The following is a 22,571-nucleotide window of genomic DNA, read 5'->3' as shown; positions in this document are numbered from 1 at the left end:
ATAAAAAAGTCATAGCATGATTAGGCATAAAATGTCATAAAAAGTGATAGTATAGTAAGGCATAAGAAAACACCACAATATGGGTTCGTCTCCCAGTGGGCTCACCACCTGCAGTAAGAGTCAGAGGGATCCGGTGCATTGTGGATTGGGCAGCAGACCAAGGCGGGGGCCTTGGCGGTCTGATCCTCGGTTACGGAAACTGGTTTTTGGAACATGGAACGTCACCTCTCTGGCGGGGAAGGAGCGGGAGCTTGTGGAAGAAGTCGAGCGATTCCGGCTAGATATAGTCGGCCTCACCTCGACATATAGCGTCGGCTCCGGAACCCAAGTCCTTGAGAGGGGCTGGTCTCTCCTCTTTGCTGGAGTTGCTCCGGGTGAGAGGCGGAGGGCCGGGGTGGGCTTTTTGGTGTCCCCCAGGCTCTCTGCCTGTACACTGGAGTTTACCCCAGTGGACAAAAGGGTTGCGTCCCTGCGCCTTCGGGTCGGGGATCGGGTTCTGACTGTTGTCAGTGCTTATGCACCGAACAGCAGTTCAGACTACCCGCCCTTTTTGGAGTCCTTGGGCACGGGTGCTGGAAAAGTGCCCCGAAAGGGGACTCCATTGTCCTACTGGGAGACTTCAACGCTCATGGTGGGCAATGACAGCGTGACCGGAAGGGTGTGGTGGGGAGGAACGGCCTGCCTGATCTGAACCCGAGCGGCGTTCAGTTATTGGACTTCTGTGCTAGTCACAGCTTTGGCCATAAACTAACACCATGTTCAAGCATAAGGATGTCCACAGGTGCACATGGCACCAGGACACCCTAGGTCGAAGGTCTATGATCGACTTTGTAGTCGTATCATCAGACCTGCGGCCGCATGTTTTGGACACTCGGGTAAAGAGAGGAGCAGAGTTGTCAACCGACCACCACCTGGTGATGAGTTGGATCAGATGGCGGGGGAAGACGCCGCGCAGACCTGGCAGGCCCAAACGGGTTGTGAGGGTCTGCTGGGAAAACCTGGCGGAAGAACCCGTCAAGATGATTTTCAACGCACACCTCCGGCAGAGTTTCGACCGCGTCCCGAGGGCAGTGGGGGACATTGAGTCCGAATGGGCCTTGTTCCGCTCTGCTATTGTTGAGGCGGCTGTTGCAAGCTGTGGCCGCAAGGTAGCTGGGGCCAGTCGTGGCGGTAACCCCTGTACCCGCTGGTGGACACCGGCGGTGGGGGAAGCCGTCAGGCTGAAGAAGGAGGCCTACAGGGCGTGGTTGGCCTGTGGGTCGCGGGAATCCGCTGACTGGTACCGGTGGGCCAAGCGGAGTGCAGCCGCGGCAGTTTTTGAGGCAAAAACTCGGACGTGGGAGGAGCTCGGTGAGACAATGGAGGAAGACTATCGATCGGCTCCAAAAAGGTTCTGGCAAACCGTCCGGCGCCTCAGGGGGGGGAAGGCGGCAACTCGCTCACACTGTTTACAGTGGGGATGGGGAGCTGCTGACGTCACCTGAGGATATAGTAGGACGGTGGAAGGCATAAAAACGTCATAGTAAAATAAGGCATAAAAACGTCATAGTATAGTAAGGCATAAAAAATGTCATAGTATAGTATGTCATAAAAAGAACATAGTAAATAATAAAAAGTCATAGTAAGTCATAAAAAGTCATAGAATAGTTAGGCATAAAATGGTCATAGTAAGTCATAAAAAGTCATAGTATAGTAAGGCATAAGAAAACGCCACAATATAGCAAGGCATAAAACGTCATAGTAAGTCATAAAAAGTCAAAGAATAGTAATGCAAAAAAAATGTCATGGTATAATAAGGCATAAAAACATCATAGATTAATAAGGCATAAGTATAGTCAGGCATAAAAACGATATAGAATAGTATGTCATAATAGTAGCTAGCTAACGTGGCCACGTATTTGCAGTTCACATTCTTCTGGTGACGTTTTATTTTTATTTTTATTTTTATTTTTATTTTTTTCTGTTGACGTTTTGTACTACTGTGATATTCTCACATTGCGTGAGTCTTCAGATAGCCCCCGACCCTTCAGTCAATCAAATGCTAGCATGCCTAAATCGGTTGTCTTGGAGACGTAGCCTCTTGCAGTGCACATTAAAATCATCTCATATGACTTCACTTCAAACATAGTGCAAACGAGTTCATTCAAACATTGATATGGACAATTCTGTCCTCCCAAACGTCCATATGCAAACCTACGCCCTTGCTGCAGGTAATACACTGACTATGCATGACTACCTCATACAACCCCACGTCAAAATTACCCGAACTATCACTTTAATGACACAATAATAGATAATAACATTTGAAAAAATATTTGTCCCTGTTATTGTTTGCGTTTAACTAGATTCATATACCCATATACATATATATTTTAAAAAAAAATGCTCTTAAAATAAATTTGGGTAAACTTCAAGTTGACCAAAGGGTCTTTACCGCCACTTCTTCGTCGACTGTGTCAGCTGACCAAAACGTCATCACGTCAACCGAGAACCTGCGTCGTACACAGGAAGTCGAATTATCAGCTGATCCTGCTGGCTGTTGTTGATGCCTGAAGTTGCCGTTGTTTGGACACTGTGTTGCTCTTATCTGCTCCTGACATAGAAGATACATTAAACCCGAAAAAGGGACGAGGTGGGCATTTACCGGCTGACGAGTTTATGAGTAACACGGGAAGCGTGTCATCGCTAGGACTTTGAATTTGCGCACTAGCGACAGAAGAGCTAGCTCCAAAAGCTTGAACCTTCGGTGGAAGGAAGAAAGAAAAACAGCAAAGGCAGCCGACGGCTTGGCGTGCTTTCTTTGTTTATGTCGTGCCAGTCTGAACCGCAGTATTAATTTTCTGTGTCTCGAAATTAGATTTTTTTTTCTGCATACACGTAATTTATATTTATTCTTAATTGCCAGTACGTGAAAAGGGCAAGTAGCTCGACAGCTAACGTTAGCCCATAGCGCAAAGAAATAGTCTTGTTGTCAAGGCTTGCTTTCGTAACCGCCCGACAGTGACAGATAACGACAGCTAACAGTAGGAACAGTCGGGTTTGGAGCAATTATTTCCGTACCTCTATTTTGTAGCTGTTCGTCACTGGATCATATGCTCTGTTGGTCCGTTGGATACACAGGACACAGCACTGTAGCCGAACAAGCACTTATTATATTGAAGCCTGTTGGACAAGTTTGATCTATCTGCTTGTTTTGTTCTTGACTTTAAATTAAGTGAATTCAAGTTGGGAGTTTTTTTTCAGTATCGATTTTTAAACCACACAATCGAGCAGGAGGTTAACTGACAGCTGGCCTTGTGCGTTGTAGGTTTGCTGACAGGTTGCGTAATTTGTTTGTGTGCAAGCTGTCAGCCTCTGCTCGGTAACTTGTTAGATTGTAATTTAAAACATATGTATTTCTTTAAGCCTTAGGTGTTCCGCCATAGGTGGCTTTGTGGATATCATTTTAAATATTTAACTATTTTTTGTCATTCTTCATTGGTACAATTTTAATGTCAAGAACATATGACATGTGATAAAGAGTTCACTTTTTACTGTACCTTATAGACTGAGTAGCTGCTTGATGCTCACACTCATGAATTTTGTGGCTTTAGAAAAAGAAGTGGAGTTATGAATTAAAGTAGCCATCTGAAACTATTGTGACAGAGTACTGTAATCAGGTAGAGACAAGCAGAGAGAAAGGGTCCCTCAGAGGGTCCCACTGTGTCTTGAGGTGAGGTGAGCTGCCCCCCAACTACTTGCCAATGCTGGATCTGGAGGTGGTGCCTGAGAGATCACTAGGAAATGAGCAATGGGAATTCGCCTTAGGTGGGTACTACAACAACATTTTGAAAGAACATAACTCAAAAATATCATGTGGAGAAGGAGAATGAGACTATGAGCCATCCATTAATGTTAAAAACAACATTTGAAATTATTTTCCTTGCATCCTAATTTTACAATTTTACTGGTGAGTCCTAAGGCTAAATGAGAGATACTGTGTTTTCAGGGATGCCATTGGCCCAGGCCATCTCTATTCTACAAAAACACTGCCGCATCATCAAAAATGTCCAGGTGCTATACAGTGAACAGGTAAGATGGCCAAACTATTATGTGGTCCCACTCACTCTCACATGCACAAAAAAAAAGGTAATCAGCTTGTATAAGAATCCCCTTTTGGGCTGAAGCACAAGTTTTGCAAGATTTTTGAGGCTTTTGTGTATGGCTGTAGTAATACAAGTTGTTTTACAACAATATTTTCAGTTGAATTACTGTATATTACCTTATATTACTGTGTATATGAGTTGATAAGAAATAAGTGTGTTTGAGGTAACCAGAGAGCACTGAACAGTTTATATTTTAACCATAACTCGTCCAGATTAGTAACTAATTTAGTCACAATTTAAGGGATTTTTTGTTAAAAAGAAAATAGTTGAGGTTATGTGTGTATGTGAAAAGGGGATACCAGCCAATATATCTTTATCTGCCTCAGCCTTAAAAGTGGAGTTTCAGGCTACATTTAAATTATTTCTCCAGATTCAATAGCTAAATGTTGATCATGGAGGTTCTTTTCGCAACATAATCACTTAGGTGTGAGACTGATCCAGTTGCAACTGGAAGCAATGGTTACTATTAACACCACATGAAACTGTCAATGAAATTGTCCATTTTTTGTCTGATGTAAAATATATATGCAGTCATAGCATTGGTATGTGTCCAATTTCCTTTAAGTCGTCTTCAAAAGCATCTGATTCTGATTGTCTGCTCATCTGCATATCTGTGCAGGGCACGTACCCCCCCGCCTATCTGTTAATTAATTAGTTTGTTTATATCCCCTCCAGACGCCACTCAGCCATGACCTCATACTGAACTTGACTCAGGATGGGATTAAACTGCTGTTTGATGCCACAAATCAGAGACTCAAGGTAAAAATTGTTTATTTTAACTGGTGAGTAATATGAAAGAAAAACTGTGCAACAGAACCAGTGGTGTGCTGCCACTTAGACTCAAACTCAAAGACACTTAAAGAGAGAGAGATAATCAGTGTGTGTCCAGTTCCAAAAAATGTTAAAGCGACTGCCTTTTAAATAAGGTATTTATTATTATATATAATAGTAAATATTGGAGAGAAATCGTAACAGGGATTGAGTGAACTTTGAGTTGCACACTAGATATGAGAGGGCCGTGGTATTTCTCCACAGTTAATTAGCAGTAGCAGCTTACCACAGCTGAAAAAATTGCTCCCACTTCTCCTTCTAGATAATTAGCAAAGATACATAAAACTCCCCTGGCCTTGTTTAATGACATTGAACTAACCATTTGTTTTCTGCCCTTACGTTTTTCATCTTTGTGGGTGACAGGTGATCGAAGTGTACGACCTGAGCAAAGTCAAGTTGAAATACTGGTGAGTAGAAATATGAAGTTGAAGGAGTTTACAAACCTGCTGAATAACAGTTGATTTAGCCACAATGAAAATCATGTTAGATTCTTAGCTGTTATTGTTATATGTTACTACATTGTATGTTGCCACAGAGGCCACTTTCAACTATTACTATAGAACTACTAGAAGTCATGGCTCCTCACAGACAGGACTGCAGCTACTTAGTGAATGGTGTTTGGCTGCATTAACTATGTGTGTAGGATTATCATTGGCAATACCTCCTCCACTAATGCAGTACAGCCTGTATGAATATTAATAGATTTAAAGCTGACTCTGTGTGTTTTTTGTTTTACAGTGGAGTTCATTTCAACTCTCAGGCCATTGCCCCCACAATAGAGCAAATAGACCAGTCATTTGGAGCTACGCACCCTGGAGGTACTTAACAAAACAAAACACATGTACAAATGAACCAACATTTTGATCTTGCTTTTCTCTTTTATGAATTCTTTTTTTTTTATGAAACCCCCCTCTCTCCCTTCAGTTTACAATGCTGCAGAGCAGTTGTTCCATCTCAACTTTCGAGGACTTTCTTTCTCCTTCCAACTGGACTCTTGGAACGAAGCTCCAAAATACGAGGTGAGAATGTTTTCATTGATTTGCTTGTCAGCCAATTAAAGAAGAGCTGAGTGGCCGTTTCTCCACATCCCAGCGGAATCAAGCCAGCCTTGTGAATTTAAGTGATTACCCTTCATATGGACAGTCTGAGGTCAAACCTTGTGTTTTCTCCGAGCACGTCCCGTCAGCTTGATGCTGTTTCATCGAGATGATCAATATTGTGAGGCTGAATAAAGATACCAAATGCATGTTGAGAATGATTGCCTTGTTGCTTGTTTAATCTTGGGCACAGAAGATTTTTTTCTTGGATGTCAGTGATCCAAAATGCTTAGAGATGTGATCCTCATCATGCCCCAGGATGCAAAACCTTCCTGGCAGATTTTCTAAAACATTGAAAGGAACTACAGTATGACAGATCTCAAAATGCGCCACATACGAATTCCAGTGTTATCCTGTAGAGATGTCAAAGAGTCATTGCAGTATTATGTAAGAAATAAATATTCTGACTGTAGTAGGGAATTCAGGGTCCTGTGCTTGCTCAGGTAACATGAATTCATTATTAAATTCTTCAAGACAACAGAGATACCCAGCAGTAATAGTCAAGATTTTCATGACAATATGACATAGTCAGATTTTCACACAATCTGCAACCTGCATGTTTTTACATGCTGCTGGATACGGAAAAGTGTTAGATTTTTGTCTTAGTTTTTGAATTGAGGTTTGTATAATTAGACAGTCTCTTGCAGATGTTGTACTGCAGCTGTGGATGTCTTGGGTGGTGTATGTCATGAACCAGCTGCTTTGACATCTGTCCCTTTCTGCAGCTTGCTACTGTGAAGACCATACAGTGATGGCTTTAAAGTTTAATACAGCTCAGCTGACTTCATATTCCAGTGACAAGTTTACAGAGTATCTCATTTTTTTTATTTAGCTGTCTGGCTTTGGCTACTACATGCTGCTCCAACACATCTGTGCTATTATAGTATTGATTGTTTCATTAGCATTCCAGTATATCATGAGCTGCATGTTGAACTGGTTGAATGGTTTTGTTTGTTTCATGGGACAACAGCTTGTGCTTGCTTGTCGTCTGTAGTTGTGTGCATGTACAAACATGGTAGTTTCAGCTTCTAGTGCAAGTTATAATATTTGCATTTCTTTGTCTAAATCTCAACACTCAGCTGTAATACACTTCCTGTTTGACATGAGTGTATTTGATGACAAATGGATGACTGAGATTCTCTGTAAGCCAAGTTTTTTAGGACACAACTGGCACAGTGTAGAAACCTTATAATGCTTAAGATCTTTTTTTTTTTTGCAAGTCTCTTAAAACCTCCAAGCCTTTGCTCTAAATTAAATTGAGAATAAACCATCTGCAGCTGTTTTAGCATGTCTGTCGCCTGGGTGCTGATGAATGCAACTTGGAAATACACAAAAAATCAGCACATAAAGTCACAATGAGTGTTGATTCGTTGTTGGACCTCTCTCAGAATAAACACTCTTATCTGATAGAGACCTAAATTGGATTACTCCACTATGTCCACTATGCCATAGTGGACATAGTGGAGTTTTTCCCACTTGAACACAGGTATTTAGGTCAGTCAGTGAGTTACATGACACGTTACTCCTCTGTGCTTCATGTTTTATCACATCTTTCTGTACTTGTCAAAATAGCGTTCTAGAAAACACTCGTTTGTTTTACTGTGTCTTCTTGATATGTATTTTGGACTTACAAACACAATGTACTCCAGTCATGTACTACTCCCAGTTGTTTTGCCTTGGCAGCCTAACTTTGCCCTGGGTTTGGCCTCCCTGCAGATTCCACACGGGGCCATGGTCAAGAGGATGCACATCTACACTGGCAACAACCTGCAGGAAACAAGGTACATACACACACATGCAGATGCACAAACTAAATGTTACTCAAAGTGAATACATTTGTAGCATGTATGTGTGTATATATGTATATATATATATATATATATATATATATATAAAGAGAGAGAGGTTTTAAAGCAAATTTGTTACATATTAGTTTGTAAGCATTATTTAAATTATAATGCTCTCATGAGCAACATCACCTGACATCCTTATTTCATGTATCAACACTGAACAAATGGGTGGAGAACAAAGAAACCAACAACAAAAAGCCACAAGAAAAACCTCAGAATTAAGAAAGCCCAGGCATAGCGAGCACAAACATTCCCCTCTCTATGTCCTCAGAGCTCCGGCAATGCCGTTGGCTTGTTTCCTTGGCAACATCTATGCAGAGTGTGTGGATGTCCTGAGAGATCGGGCAGGGCCTCTGGGGCTCAAACTCCGCCTTCTCACTGCAGGTAACATATGTCTCTATGTCTGTGTGTCTTGAGGAATGGATGGGACTGCAGTATTTACAGCAAGTATTGAAATACTGCAAAATTTATGAGACGAATCGACACGTTTCCAGTCCCAATGTATTTTTCCTTATTTTTAATGTAACCCTTTCAAAGACAAACACAGACTTAGTTATAAGTACCTGGCTGGGATATGTGTATCTACACTCACCAAGCACTTTATTAGGAACACCTGCTTATTCATGCAGTTATCCCAATCATGTGGCAGCAGTGCAGTGTAATAAATTTGATTTAATACAAAAACTGTTTTGTTTTTTTTGTTCCTAAAAAGGGGGAAGTACACAATGTATTTCCATAGTGACAGTTATACATTGTAGATTTCCCAAAACTACAGAGATTTGTACAAAAGAACAGTACAAGCTGTAACAAAAATAGTAACAATGACAGTAACATTAAAACAAAATAATGTACAATTACAATTCAGAGTAAGAATATAGAGTGCAAAGGGATGAATAAATAAATAGATAAAAAAGTAACTGAATAAAATAGAAATAAAAAAGATAACCCAACTTAACATAACCCAATAATATTACTAACCACCACGTTACAAGCCTACCCATACTGTTTATGCTATCTTGTCATTGATCATTTGTTGTTTTGCACTGTGTGAGTGCAGGTTGTGGTCCTGGTGGGATGACTGATGCTAAAGTGAGGTCCCTAGAGAGGAGCATCTACTTTGGGGATTCCTGTCAGGATGTACTGGGTGCTCTGGGCTCACCACATAAAGTCTTCTACAAGTCTGAGGACAAGGTGGGAACTCTTGTACTACATGTTCAGCTGTTAGAGCTGTCGCTGTTGTTAGAATGATTTATTATATCTTCACTATAAGATCTATCTTCTATCACTCTGACAGTTGATTGATTGTTGTTTTTTTGTTTTTTTTTGTCACCTTTTACTCACTTAAATGTGTCCAGTTCTCAATATTTTCACCTCTCGAATGTGACTTCACAACAAATCATATGTCATATTCAACGTAAATGTTTCTAACTGGCTAAAGAGAATAGACCATCTGATCAAACAATCATGTGTTGTTTATTTTAGATGAAGATCCACTCTCCATCACCTCACAAGCAGGTTCCTTCTAAATGTAATGACTACTTCTTCAATTACTTCACCCTTGGAGTGGTACGTGAGCTCAGCCTAGACTTGTTTGTGTGTGTGTGTGTGTGTGTGTGTATACATTTGTATGCTTTTGTGTCTGTTTTATATTGTTGTATGTACATAGTTATTTTCTGGGTGTTTGTACTTCTAGTTGTGGCTGCTTTAAAGCCACAGACCAACTTGGGAAGCCTTGAGCATGTCTGATGTAATTTAGAAATTGAGCCGTAAAGTTGGACAACTAGCTTGTTCATGCTAATGTACTTTAGGTGAGAAAACTCAGATAATGTGAATTATGTGTGAGTTTTCAGTTGTATCACACAGAGATATCCTCTCATTTTGACGTTTGAACGAAATCTATTCAAATCTGTGTCTATACCACGTCTGTCTGTGACTTTGGTATAAAATATTTTCAGCCAGTGACCTTCAGGGGTTCTTTCTTAATTTCCCAGGCCTGTTTGGACAGTCTGGGTTGGGAAAGTAAACAAGATGCAGATACATCTGCAGCCACTGTTTAGATCCTCTGAACAAGAAGCTTGAGTCCCGCTGCACAGTTCCCTCATATGAATGGGTGTCGGGGTGTAGTCCTGCTTCTGTCTGCATTTACTCACCCAGTATTTGCAGTAGATACGACTGTAGTGAGCTGGTCTGGTCAAACACACAGTGCAAAGGTCATCTTGATGATCATGTTTTTTTTATTTTTCAGGATATCCTGTTTGACTCGACATCTCACCTGGTTAAGAAGTTTGTCCTCCATACCAACTACCCTGGACATTATAACTTCAATATGTAAATATCTTAGTGTCTAGACAACGCATTTCTCTGTGATTTTATTTATTTATGTTTCCTTGACCCAGTTTCATTTTAGCTCCCTTTCTCCACAACAGCTGACAATATTTGTCTATTTTTACCTCAGCCATTTCTGTCCCTGTTTGAAACGTTGTTTGATTGTGTTTTCTCTGTCATCGCAGATATCATCGATGTGACTTTAAGATTCCACTAGTCATCAAAAAAGGTGAGACATTTCCAAACAGACAGTCACAAACCCATCTCATCAAGAATGAGACTTTCATGTCCTAGCATAAATAAATGTGATTTTTTTTTTTCTTAATCCTTGTTTCACTTATGTCTGTTTTTCTGCTTTTGTCTCCATGCCCTTCAGAAGGAACTGATTCTCAGACAGAGGACTGCATCTTAACCACCTATAGTAAGGTCAGTTATGGATAGAATTCATAATAACAGTTTTGCTAGATGTCAATGGTCTGTTAGAATTTCACGATGGCACCATGCTAGGATCATAGTGACCTGACGTGGTCTCTCGGCCTTGTGTCTTTTTCAGTGAGTGCAGCTTTCTAATTTAGGACTTTGTACGTCTTTGTTTGGGATTATAGAGTTGTGAATTTTCAGTTATTCTTCTCTGGCATGACTCCTGCTAAAACCTGGTCTCTGCATCACCAGTGAACCCTATGTTTCATGCCATAAATATATCAAGTTTTCTTCATTTCATAATGTTTTATATGTTAGCCAAACATTTCTTGAATGTTCACGAAAGTAACTTTTTAATTTGCCCCTGTCTTAATGTATCCTGCTACTCAAAATATGTTCTTACGTTCTTTTAACACCATCACCATGAGGTTGATACAAGCACAGACCTCAAATTATTTAGTTTTTAAACAGTTGACAAAAAAATGTTTCATCTACTCCCATAAATTATTTTTCTTGAATTATCTGTTAACTCTTTTTGTTTCTCTCTCAGTGGGATCAGATTCAGGAAGTTCTGGGTCACCCGATGGAGAAACCTGTAGTGCTCCACAGGTAAAGAACATACACATGCATAGATACTGTAATATAGATCACATCACTGCTGTTTCTCACATAAGTCTAAGATCCTTTGTCGTAATATTTCAGTGCTGTTGTTGGTTTGCAAATACAACATTCAAACTGTAAGGCTTCTGTATCAAACCTTTGTTTGACAGGTCCTCGTCAGCCAATAACACCAACCCATTCGGCTCTACTTTCTGTTTTGGACTGCAGAGGATGATCTTTGAGGTCAGAACACTTTTGTCTCTCTAGATTTAACTAGTCTGGACAATGTGTACAGAGCCTTAATTCATTGTCTGAAGGGCTGTATCACACTGAGAAAAATGTGTAACCACCTTTACAAATTTACTGAGATACAGCAGCTATGACTTTTTCAATTCTCAGCATGGCACACAAATATGACACCTAGAAGTAATAAAACAATTAGATAAAAGGAAACTCAGCATATACATGTGGAGCAGGACTGGTGTCACAGATTCAGACAAGACTAAAACTGCAGATACGATCTAAAGCTAACTGGGGGTTGTGACTGCTCTGCCTCAATTCGATTGAAACAGTGTTTTTAAACCAAAAGTCAAAATAGAAATTTTCTTTGAACACATTATTTCTGAATATTTCAACTCCATACCTTTGTAAGACTCACTATCTGTTTTCCTCTTCCCAGGTGATGCAGAATAACCACATAGCATCAGTGACCCTCTACGGTGCTCCACGGACCACCAGTCAAGCCCGACCTGAGTCCAGTAGTAGTTCCCACTGAACAAGTAACCAGAACCACATCCCATTCTGGCTTGTCCTGAATCTAGTACCTCTACTGACTGAACTTCTAACCCAGAGCCAGATTCTTAACCAAGCAGACCTAACCCAGAACAACAACGTTATTCTTGCCCAGTTCAGATGCTAAACATTGAGCAGAAATACAACAAGAACCCAAAATAACTCAGAAGCAACCAAATCACACCTCACCTCACATTAATCAGCTTTTCCTTGTGGGTATTAAAATTTATTCTTCCAATCAGACACACCCAGCGACAAAGTCAACCCAACTCTGAATATCCCAGGACACCCACAGTGGTCGCAGTGCTGGAGCATTGATGCTTTGAAATGAAACCAGTGAAATTATTTCTCTGTTGTGTGGGAATATAACCGCGGTGCTGCAAACTGACATAGTGAAGAAATTTGCATTCTGGTAGAGCTCAGCTGTTTCCTATCTCCATCCTGTGACTGCATCCGCCCAGGACCACTGAAGAAGAATTTCTCCTGACTGTAGTTTGGATGTCGTGTTTCCACCAGTATGATGCACTGGCAGCCTAAATGTGACAATAACCTCCATAAACATTGTGGTGGTCAGACAACTACCATTTGAATTCATCTACTGCAAATCTCTAAATGTTAAACATCAAAGATGGAGTTGTGAAGTTAGCATGGCTGCTGCTGAGAACTGCTGTGGCCCAGGTCTCGAAACAAGCTCTGGCTTGACCCACTGATTATACATCAACCAACCACACTGCCAGTCCAACCAGTACCGCCTGTCTTCCTGCCACATCTTCAGTACGAGGCCCGACCGGCTCAGTCAAAACCTAAACTCACCCACACCGCAAGAACCAAATCAGCCCAGCCCAACCAAGAGACATCAGAGCCAAACACACTGAGAGCCACAGAGGACTGTAACCAAAAAAAGAAATGCAAGAATCCAGATTTTGTTGTTCAAAAGAAGAACCAAACACACTCAGGGTGTGGGAGAGAGACGTGGCCCAGAAGGTAACCTGCTCCGTGGCCGGGCCAGTCAAACAAGATGTGAATCCTCTTTAAGCAGAATGATCCAAACATCTAACATCACCTCCCCGATTATTGCCTCCCTCTTCATCTTCCTACCCGTCCTTCAACTTCGTTCAGTGGTGCCCTCACACACAGACTGTCTCACACACACACACACACACACACACACTCACTCACACACACAGACACACAGACTCTTTCACTCACTCACACACACACACACACACACATACATACATATAACAGCAGTGAGCACTCTATTAACCCAAAGCTGTTACTTGCAGCGCCGAACATTAGCGTCACACACACTCACATAAATGAATATCTGCATGTGTTAGGCTGCTGATTTTTAAATTTTACATTTTAAGACTTGACTTCAAGCACACACACACCCAGCATTTCAAACCCTTCACTACCGTGTCACATGTATTTCTAGTTACAGGAAAGCAAGCTGGCTCATCTTTTTTAGCCTTTAAAGCGCAACACAAATATAGAAACACGCAGGCATGACACAAGAATTTGCATGAACTTGGTAGACGTTTTCGAATGGGAGGAGACTAATTACAAGCACAAACTGGCAACCTGTTGCGTTTATTCGATCCTGCATGTTGTGAGGGGCATAGACTTGGCACAGTTTCTTTATTTCTCTCTGCCCTCTTTCACTCATTAGCAGCATGACCATTTTCATTGTGCTCTGTGTTTTTTAAAATCCATTTTTACATTTGCACTAATACACACCTTTTTACTTGACTGGTTGATTCCCTATGCTCAGAGATGGATTTGTGGAGGTATTTGGAGAGAGAGTGGTGTGTGTGAATGTGTAAATGTGTGAATGTATGTGTGTTTTTATCCATAAGTTTGGACAGAGGAGAGGTCCTCCCATGGTGCATGGTGTTTGCAGTCAGGTCCTCTGTGTTACACTCTTCTCTCTTTTCTCTGTGCTTTCTTCATCTCTACATGTGACTGATGCATTGCAATTCATCCCTCAGCAATGTCTGCATTTATTTCTTTGTTGAATTGCCAAATGCTATAGCCAAAGACCTTTCAGGATGATTAATGTTTGATCTGCAGACGTTATCACTGTAATATTTTGTCCAAACCTTTCCTGTGGAGAGAGCCGTGTGTTGGCCATTCTCCTTTCTTTTGAATCAAAGTCACTGCTGTGGTAAAGCCTCTAAATTCAGCTCCTGGTTTCTCTAACTGCTGACAGTAATTACACAAGACAGGAATAGCTGACTTGTGTGTTTTGAAACCAATCAGCCTGTCTTTCATCTCAGTTTAGTTACAGCTAGAGACACATTAACAGTAGTAACAATTAGTGTCATCCCTATCATTTGTACAGTGCTAATTGTTGTCATTCCTTCATCATAATATTTGGCTGCAGTTTGCATCTCCCTCTAATGTATAAATTTAAGTTCTTTTTTTTATTTACAAGCAACTGAATAAACTGTGTATTAATTTTAATACACATATTCTCTTTTATTGTCCCTTGATATAAATGCCATTTGCTCTTATCTTTTCACAGTTGCTGAATGTCTGATTGTTTGTGTCTACATGTGTGAAAGCATCAGGGTTGAAGTCAGGGCCCGTCTACATCACGTCATGTGGAAAGTGCTGACCAGAGATAAATTACTTTTTGTTGAGAATTAAAGGCAGTTGGCTGCTTGTAGAAAACTAAACTTTTTTTTTTTTTTTTAAACGGGTAATATCTTTTGAGGTAGCATCATATAAAGCAGTTTCAAGTAGTTTTGACATTGAAACTTGCTCCAGTGTGTTATTTTACTTTGTACATTTTCTTCAACAAACCCCACTGAGTTAATTGATTAATTGAGTAATTATACCCCTCACTAAAAACAGAGGGCGTCACGATGTGAGTCAGCTGTGCTTTAAACCAGATTTTCAATGAACAAAAAAAGAATAGTAGAGAGACTTTTTTCATTATAATATCAGAAGAACAAAATTTTTGGATCGCCATTGATTAGCAATTCTAATTAAACCTTTTTTTAAGAATCACTAATAGTCTTTATTTACAGTACCTTGTTTCTTGGCACAGCACGGCTCTGACATGTAGGATTGTTAAACAAGACCAAGTCAAAGAGCAGTTGAAGAAATGGCCCTAATGCGTTTGGAGTTGATGTACAAATGCTGTAAATAGTTGTGTGATCTTATTCTGGCGTCTTCTTATTTAGATGATCTCAATGGCTTGGTACAGACATAACTGACTAAGATCCTGGCTGGGTATCTTAACATTTCCTCCTTGATTATGATTACATTTAAATCTCAGGAGGAGGCATCTACTCACAACTGACTCATTAACAATCACTGGAAAGTTTTTGTTGTTTTTTTTTAAATTCGAGACCACTCAGTATTGAAACTTTTTTTCATGTGTAATGCTAAAGCTGCAGGTGCACAGATGTGTTTAGTGTCAATAGATCACCCTGCTTTTCAGCTCTGCTTGAACTGATCCATAGAAAGTACAAAGCTCCATTTGCACAGGCAGAGAAAACAATAATCCTTCTTCACATTTGGACCGGGAGAGAGCTCTGATAGAGATGTTTTTGTAGAGTGGACAGAATCAGATTTGAAGTCTAGCTTTGGCATGTTGCTAGATTTTACATCCCATTTGTTTACACTAAAAAAAAATATCTTTTTGGCTGCAGCTTTCATGCAGCCAAACTCCCTCCCAAGTGAGGTGATGTGGTTTCTGATGCCAGGAGAGACGGATGTTCCACTCCTTGCTTTGGTGAAACAGGGACGTCCGTGTTAAGTAAGGAAACGGATGTAATATAACTGTCATGAAAGCTATATTCAAACATTTTACTACCACTTGCTTTTGTGCAAGCAGATATAAGAAATCAAGAAGAAAAAAAAAAAACAACACAAAACTGTTGAACATTGTGCCTCATCTCCCACCGAGCCTGTCTTTGACTTTTGTCTCTATCTCCTCTATTGGAAACTCCTTGTATATACAATTTGAGAATGCATATGAACTGCATCATTGTACAGTATGTATGTTTGTGTCACTGAGCATTATCAACAAGCTAACATGGTATTATTGCCGTCTCAGTCATTTTAGTTTTCCTGTTACCTGCAGAAAACGGCAGGTTGGGTTGGGTTTCCTAAAATGAGGATGGGTTTTTCAGGGTTTTTTTTTTTTTTTTTCACCATCTCAATGTTTTGTATTTGATCTGTTTCTCTGTTTTATGTGGTGTGTGTGTTTATAACTACATTAAATGCCCAGAACAATGTGCAAATGCTCCCAACCCTTAAAAGCTCAACAGAGTTATTGTGGAAAATGATTTTAGCAATGCAATTCTGCCAACAAAAAAAAACAAAAAAAGAAAAACAACCTAACTGTCCAAAAACTCAAATGCGTGTTGACAGGGGATTTTTAATTAAAACCTGAGGGAACACCATTCTTTGCCTGCCTCCACCCTCTGCTGAATTTGAATAAATTGGTAATTTCCCAAAAGATCTCAGGGCTAACTCAAGCTTTGCTCCATTGGAAGCAGATGGGTAAAAAACAGAAACAGTAGAGGCAGCAGTGAATGAAGCCAATCAAGAGGCTTCTTCGGAGCAATGTACATAAAAGTCCAGCTATCAAAGTAAACTGAGCCCAGCACAACACACACATTAGATGCTGACAGAGGAAGAAAAATGATTCTATGCATGAACCCCGCTTTGGTAAGCCCAGCTCAGCGCCACAGACGGTCATTGCTGTGATGATGCATTGTTAATGAGAGAGACGGAGAGAGGAGCTATGGGGTGCCAGGTAGTTTATCTCACCCAAACTCAGGTGGACATATCACATCCTTGTTTTTCTGACATTTATAAGATAGAAAAACAAGTGATTAACCCGGCAGTCTGTGTGGCTCTTCAATTAAATCTGTTTTTAAAAAAAAAATTACAGAGTGGAGGAAATGAGTGATTGTGATAATCAGATTGTTGTGATTTATAATGGACAGCTTCAGTTCGGTGTAATGTTAAAATGTTAATCTCATATTGACGCTTTGCATTGTCATATGTCCTGTTGCCCATCTCCCTTACCCCTCCGATTTTTTTTTTTTTTTTTTTTTTTTTTTTTTTCTGTGGACATTTTAAGCCCATTTCTGGAAATGAGGCGGTTCTCCTTAATTCAAACTTGTAAAATTTATTGGAATGTGGCGTTTTATATTTTGAATACTATAACTTTGTGTATTAAAAAAAATACGTAGATTTATTCAGCATGTCCACTGAAAAAAAAGGCAATAACAATACCACGTAGTGCAGAAAGAAGGATTAGTTTGACTGAAAGCTTTGCTCCAGCAGAATACTTATTGGCAGTGTTTGATGATGGTTGTTGAGATGAGCTACTGCTGTGCATTCTCCAACAACTCCAATGCAACATTTGGACTTTTATGAAATCAAATGCTCACTGTTCATTGACATCAAAGTTCATTTTCTGTGTGTGCAACCAGGATATGAAAAAGTAATAAAAATGTGGATGTGAAAAAAGATTGGGAGGTTTTTATTTCTTGAAACTCAAGTTTATGCTGCACGTTTGACTTGACTTCAGACAGGAGCCAGATCTCAGCATCTGTTTTGTATCAACACCTGGCAGAATTATATTATTATTAGTCACAAAGACAGAGACTGTCTTAAACTATTAAAGTTGAAATCTAAACTTTCGCTTTGACAAATGAAGCAGTAAAGTAAAGATCACTTCATTTACATTATCCAAAAAAAAAAATTTAATTAAAACATTCAGTGTTCCAGAACTGAAACTCAGCTGCCCACACTGACCACATCTACTGTGTGTTTACACCACAGACTATAGTAGCGTGCATGCATTCAGATGAGCCACAACAGAACTAACAATAAAAGACTTTTGGATGATGTGTGAACACAAACTTGCAGCCATTTTGTTCAGGTATCACTTGTTAAATTCAGTGTCTTAGCCATAACATGTGTTTGCTCTTCCACTGCCACTGATAATGACCCTCTGACACAGTGACTAAAGTGATCATCACTAAGATGATTATAAATCACTCCTGCAGCATTTTTAACACTGAACATTTTGAGCAGAAGAGGGTAAAGATATAAAGAGTTCAAATATATAATTACAGTATGCAAATCATCATAATTATAGTAATAACTAAAGTGTTCACATGAAAGTACACACGCCTCAGAAACATTCAGCAGAGGTTTGGCGCGCATGTGTGACTGTGTACTATGGTCCCAGCTGGTTCCCACTGTGCAGCTGGTTTCCATTTAGGTTTCATTTGTTGTTCCTCCAGGGAACAGATAATGCGACCGTCCATTTGTGCTTCTATCCAGCATAACAAGGAGGAGAGGAGCATCTCTGCAAGTGATTCACATCAGAACACAAAAAAGTCTCTGCTGTTTTCTCAGTGCTTACAGCCACTTTCAGTCTTGGCTGTCGACACAGTCCAATGAAAGTCAGGCTATTAACATTGTTGTGGTCTCACACAAACGGTTGCATTCACATTTGGATGGGGTTAAACCAGCTACCCACATTAAGTTACGTCGTCCTCGTCAATCTTAAGGTGTCTCTGTTTGTAACACAACACATTGGTAAGATTACACATTCAAAAGTGCAGAGATTCAACTCATCACACAGTCGTCTTTGCTAATCAAAATCTTGCCCCATGCGAACAGACAGATGGGGCTCTGATGGTAAAAAGCCTAAATTCTCTCTAGGATTCCTCACTGAAAAATCTGAAGCATGTTTGCCAATTCATTTCCCCCCAAGTTGATCTGCCAGCTTGGATAAATGCTCCTATGACTCAACCGTGCTTTTGAACACATCACAGTCCTTTCAAGTTGGCCACTGATCCCCCGCTATAACTACTTTGTACTCACTAGGGCTGTTGCAGATCCCACTCGTCCCTGCAGAAGGTCCCTAATGCATGATAAATACCCGCTTCTCACCGTAGTCCGTCTCTTCTCCTGCCTCCTCTTCCGTCCTCCCCCTCCACTTAAAGGGCCAGGATGTCAGGCTGGTCCTGTTGTGGCAGCTCAGTTTGGGGTCATGCAGGAGGTTCCACATGAGCCAGATCTGTGGGACACTGAGGCTGTGAACAACCATGAGTTCTTGGTAGAAACAGGGGTCAAAGGTCTGAAGGTGGGGCGCTGCAGACGGTCGGGGAATTCCGAAGGTCCGAAAGCCCTGGTGGCGTGACGGTTTGACGCCAATCAGCTGGAGGCACATTCCCAGAAAGACATCATCAATGGGGAACAACTCCACCTAGAAGAAGACAAAACATCATTGTGGTTCAAAGAACTCTAAAAGTAGATTTATGTATAAAAATGCTAAAACTTCTTTTTGTGATTTTGAAATACCTGTTGACATGCAGAGCTAAGTTTCCGAGCTGTGTGTCCCGACATGACAAACCCTCCTCCCCCAGCATAATTCGGGTACAAACCCCCTCCATACACAAACTCCGGTACATAGTACTTGGAACTGCGTCGGCGAATGGGTTTAGCATGGATAATAATGTCACCGACAAACAGATCCTCATCTGGCTTTTGACCTTGCAACATCTCTAATATGTTCTCCACATTCACATACACATCAGCATCACCCTTGAAGATGAACCTGTACGACAAAAGAAAATAGAAAAAGCATCAGGTATGAGTCGCAGGCTAAGAGTCAGATAAACTCTTGATTCAGTGCAATTTTTGTAAGCACTGACTTGACATAAGGACAGCTGCTGTTAACCCATTTCAGAAAATGTGTTTCCTTCAGCGTCAGGTTGAAGAAAGTGTCTTCAAAGTCCCAAAGCAGGATATCCCGAAAGGTCTGACTCTCGTAGGCCAGGAGCCGATCCCACAGAGGAAGAGCACTTCGATTCTTGGGAACCCCAAGCAGGAAAACCGTACGAATGGACACGCCATTTTGGAACTGTCCCTCCTTACCCCATGTCCGACGTACCACCTAACAGAAGGTAAGAAAGGGAGAAGAAACTGACTAGTAGTAAGAGTTAACCCTCTATTGTTTTTTATTTTGCCCATTCGGGGCAGCACGTTAGCCAACAATTTACACATCGAGCAGACATGTGGCAACAATACAATTTGGCATGAATTACCTGACGCTTATCAAAATCTGCAGCAATAGATTTCACTGCAATAAGCATATAGGGCGCAGTAATAGACTCTTTATCTCCTCTTCCTCCCTCTTGCTCCTCTGCTCCTCTGAGGTGACATTTCTCCGGCTGGTCTATGAGCAGATTAAAGTTTCGGTTGTCCTTTTCCCGCAAGTAACTCTCAAAGTCAAATGGTGGCATCGTGGGCAGAGGATTTCCAGCAGCCTTGGTCGGCACAGCATTCTTCCGTCGCGACTTGGATTTCCCCTTAGATTTGACCTGAGGTTTGGATTTGGCCGGAGGTGGTTTTGATTTGGACTGGGACTTACAGGCAGGCAGCTCTGGCTCTGGAGGGCTGGGTGGGAACTGAATTGGGAGAAATTATGTAAGACCGAAGACATAGGACATTAATTATAACAAGTAAATGTCGCGTTAATGGGCATATAATAAATTCATCAACTCAATTTCATCAGATTTTCTAAGTGACAACTGGACACTGTGATGCAGTACAGACATTCACACAAAAAGAAATACAAGCATACTGTGTGTACATACACTGACACACTCTTCCTTTTGCAGTATGAATATTCATACTGCTCGGTGCTCTGATCCTGCTTGTGGATTTTAGCCCTGCAGTAAACAGTATGTGAAAATATTGTCTCTCTGTGAGAACAAACAGCATCACATCCATGTCATTTTTATCACACTGATCCTCCCTCACATCCTCCATCACAGTCCTTCATCAACTTCCCCTCCCACTGCACCTGTTCCCTCCTGTCTCTTCAAACCAGGCTAAAGTTACTTTATGTATCATCAGGATATTTATGAATGTTTACTGTATGCTCTATAAATGGCAAAGTCAGTCTGTTGGTCTGTCAGTCCACCACTTTGATCCACTGAAATATTTAAGAGCCTACAAATATATTAATCATTAATCTCAATCTCAATATACAGTAGTAGCTATATGCAGAATTCTCATCCAATTATTATGTTTTTTAATATGTTTTTTTTTTTTTTATATTGACCTCTTGCCGACCCAAGTAAAAATCTTGGTAACACTTTATTTGGATAGTCCTCCTGCAGAGAGTTTACAGAGTATTTGTAACATTTCAACACGTTATTAAGTTTATATTCAACAATTCAACTGTTGAATATTTGCATACACATTGTTGAACATTAAGAAATTAGTGAATTGTTATAAATACTCTGTAAACTCTCTGTGGGCAGACTGTCCAAATAAAGTGCAACAAAAATCTCAAATGAAGCTCAAGAACCGGACATTCAGAAACATTGCTGGTTTCAAATTTTTAATGCATTGATTATACTTCGTGAATAAAGCTACTTTGATTGTGATACCTACATACGAACACATACACATGAATTAGAACAGGTCATACCCCTGGAGACTCCTGGCCCACTTTGGCTCCACTGGTCCCCAGCAGTGTCCGACTGGAGCTGGTTGAGCCGTGGATCTCCAGCTTCCACACAGGTCTGTCCCACCCAGAGGAGAGGACGACCTGGAAGCATGGGAGCAGGTGAGATGGGACATGGTAAGTGAAAGAGGTCTGTATCATAAAGAAATCGTGACACAAAAATAGGTGATTTTCCATCCTTGCCTGGCGAGCATAGAGCAGCAGACAGAACAGAACCAGCAGCAGCATCGTGCACATCACATCTCCCTTCACATGGAGAATCCTCCGCATCGTCACCATCTTCCTCAGCATCTTCTATAGACACTGACCTCAGTTAAGTATTGCACAGGAATGCATTGGAAAGGGGATGCTACAGTTCATACTGCTTTTCAGGCAGCAGTCAGGACTAATGCAGGAACAACTTAGATTGACTTGGCATAGAGTGCATATCGCTCATATGGCTGGATGTAGGTCCATTGTCTGTGTCTCCATCTGCCCCTTGTCCTCAGGCACCTGCACAACAACAGGACAAAGTTGCAAAGTGTGTCATTACCTGTCCCTTGGCCCATTATTTAGATATTTTAATAAGGAGAAACTGCCCTGGATGTCTAAACTCTGAATGCAAAGGCCTTGCTTATCTTGTCTAATGCATAAATCAATCCAGCAGACTTTTTTTCCATGTGATTACTGTGATTATTTTCTCCCCAGTACCTTACAAGATGTAAATGCATAAACAATATATTATTGTTTGCTGAGGGCAATGTGTGGCTGTATTCTCGATTCCCATCCCAAATTCCCCATGGCTTCACTACTCTGGTCAGGAGGGGGAGTGTCTGTGTCTTATGTAAGTGAACATGAGGGCACCAACTTTTTCAAAGAACACTGTGTCCCAACATTCATGTCATTTAGAGAAAACGTCACTAAATGGTGCTGACAATACAGAAAACCGTCTTCTTATATGTGAGGGACTGTCAGTCAAAGAGCGCGAATTCCAGACAAGCTTGGTCAAATG

The 22,571-nt window shown here is 40.8% G+C and overlaps 2 protein-coding genes across 4 annotated transcripts; one reads left to right on the top strand and one right to left on the bottom strand.

Moving 5' to 3' along the window:
• The first annotated feature begins 2,542 nt into the window (after positions 1 to 2,542).
• cunh16orf70 (chromosome unknown C16orf70 homolog) lies at positions 2,543 to 17,550 on the top strand. 3 transcript variants are annotated; one of them, XR_002665259.1, is made up of 16 exons: positions 2,543 to 3,807; positions 3,989 to 4,071; positions 4,821 to 4,904; positions 5,340 to 5,383; positions 5,715 to 5,794; positions 5,901 to 5,995; positions 7,790 to 7,854; positions 8,195 to 8,307; positions 8,981 to 9,114; positions 9,406 to 9,489; positions 10,169 to 10,251; positions 10,434 to 10,477; positions 10,625 to 10,669; positions 11,219 to 11,277; positions 11,439 to 11,511; positions 11,948 to 12,028. XR_002665259.1 is itself a non-coding variant. In XM_022749847.1 (16 exons), exons 1-16 carry the CDS (start codon positions 3,744 to 3,746, stop codon positions 12,041 to 12,043), a joined length of 1,251 nt encoding a protein of 416 aa, XP_022605568.1. In that variant the 5' UTR covers positions 2,543 to 3,743; the 3' UTR covers positions 12,044 to 17,550. The 3 variants fall into 3 exon arrangements, 2 of the variants coding, with proteins under 2 accessions (XP_022605568.1, XP_022605567.1); XM_022749847.1 differs by having other exon boundaries at positions 10,625 to 10,674; positions 11,948 to 17,550; XM_022749846.1 differs by having other exon boundaries at positions 7,757 to 7,854; positions 10,625 to 10,674; positions 11,948 to 17,550.
• Positions 17,547 to 21,808, bottom strand: b3gnt9 (UDP-GlcNAc:betaGal beta-1,3-N-acetylglucosaminyltransferase 9). The gene is made up of 6 exons (XM_022749856.1): positions 21,764 to 21,808; positions 21,545 to 21,664; positions 20,151 to 20,513; positions 19,758 to 19,999; positions 19,405 to 19,660; positions 17,547 to 19,309 (listed from the first exon to the last, which is right to left on the bottom strand). Exons 1-6 carry the CDS (start codon positions 21,806 to 21,808, stop codon positions 18,965 to 18,967), a joined length of 1,371 nt encoding a protein of 456 aa, XP_022605577.1. The 3' UTR covers positions 17,547 to 18,964.
• Positions 21,809 to 22,571: the final 763 nt, after the last annotated feature.

The sequence above is a fragment of the Seriola dumerili genome, unplaced genomic scaffold (assembly GCF_002260705.1).
Source record: "Seriola dumerili isolate Sdu_G_001 unplaced genomic scaffold, Sdu_1.0 BDQW01000147.1, whole genome shotgun sequence".
Lineage (NCBI taxonomy): Eukaryota > Metazoa > Chordata > Actinopteri > Carangiformes > Carangidae > Seriola > Seriola dumerili.
Note: the sequence above shows the minus strand (reverse complement) of the source record. Positions and strands in the feature narration are given on the sequence as shown.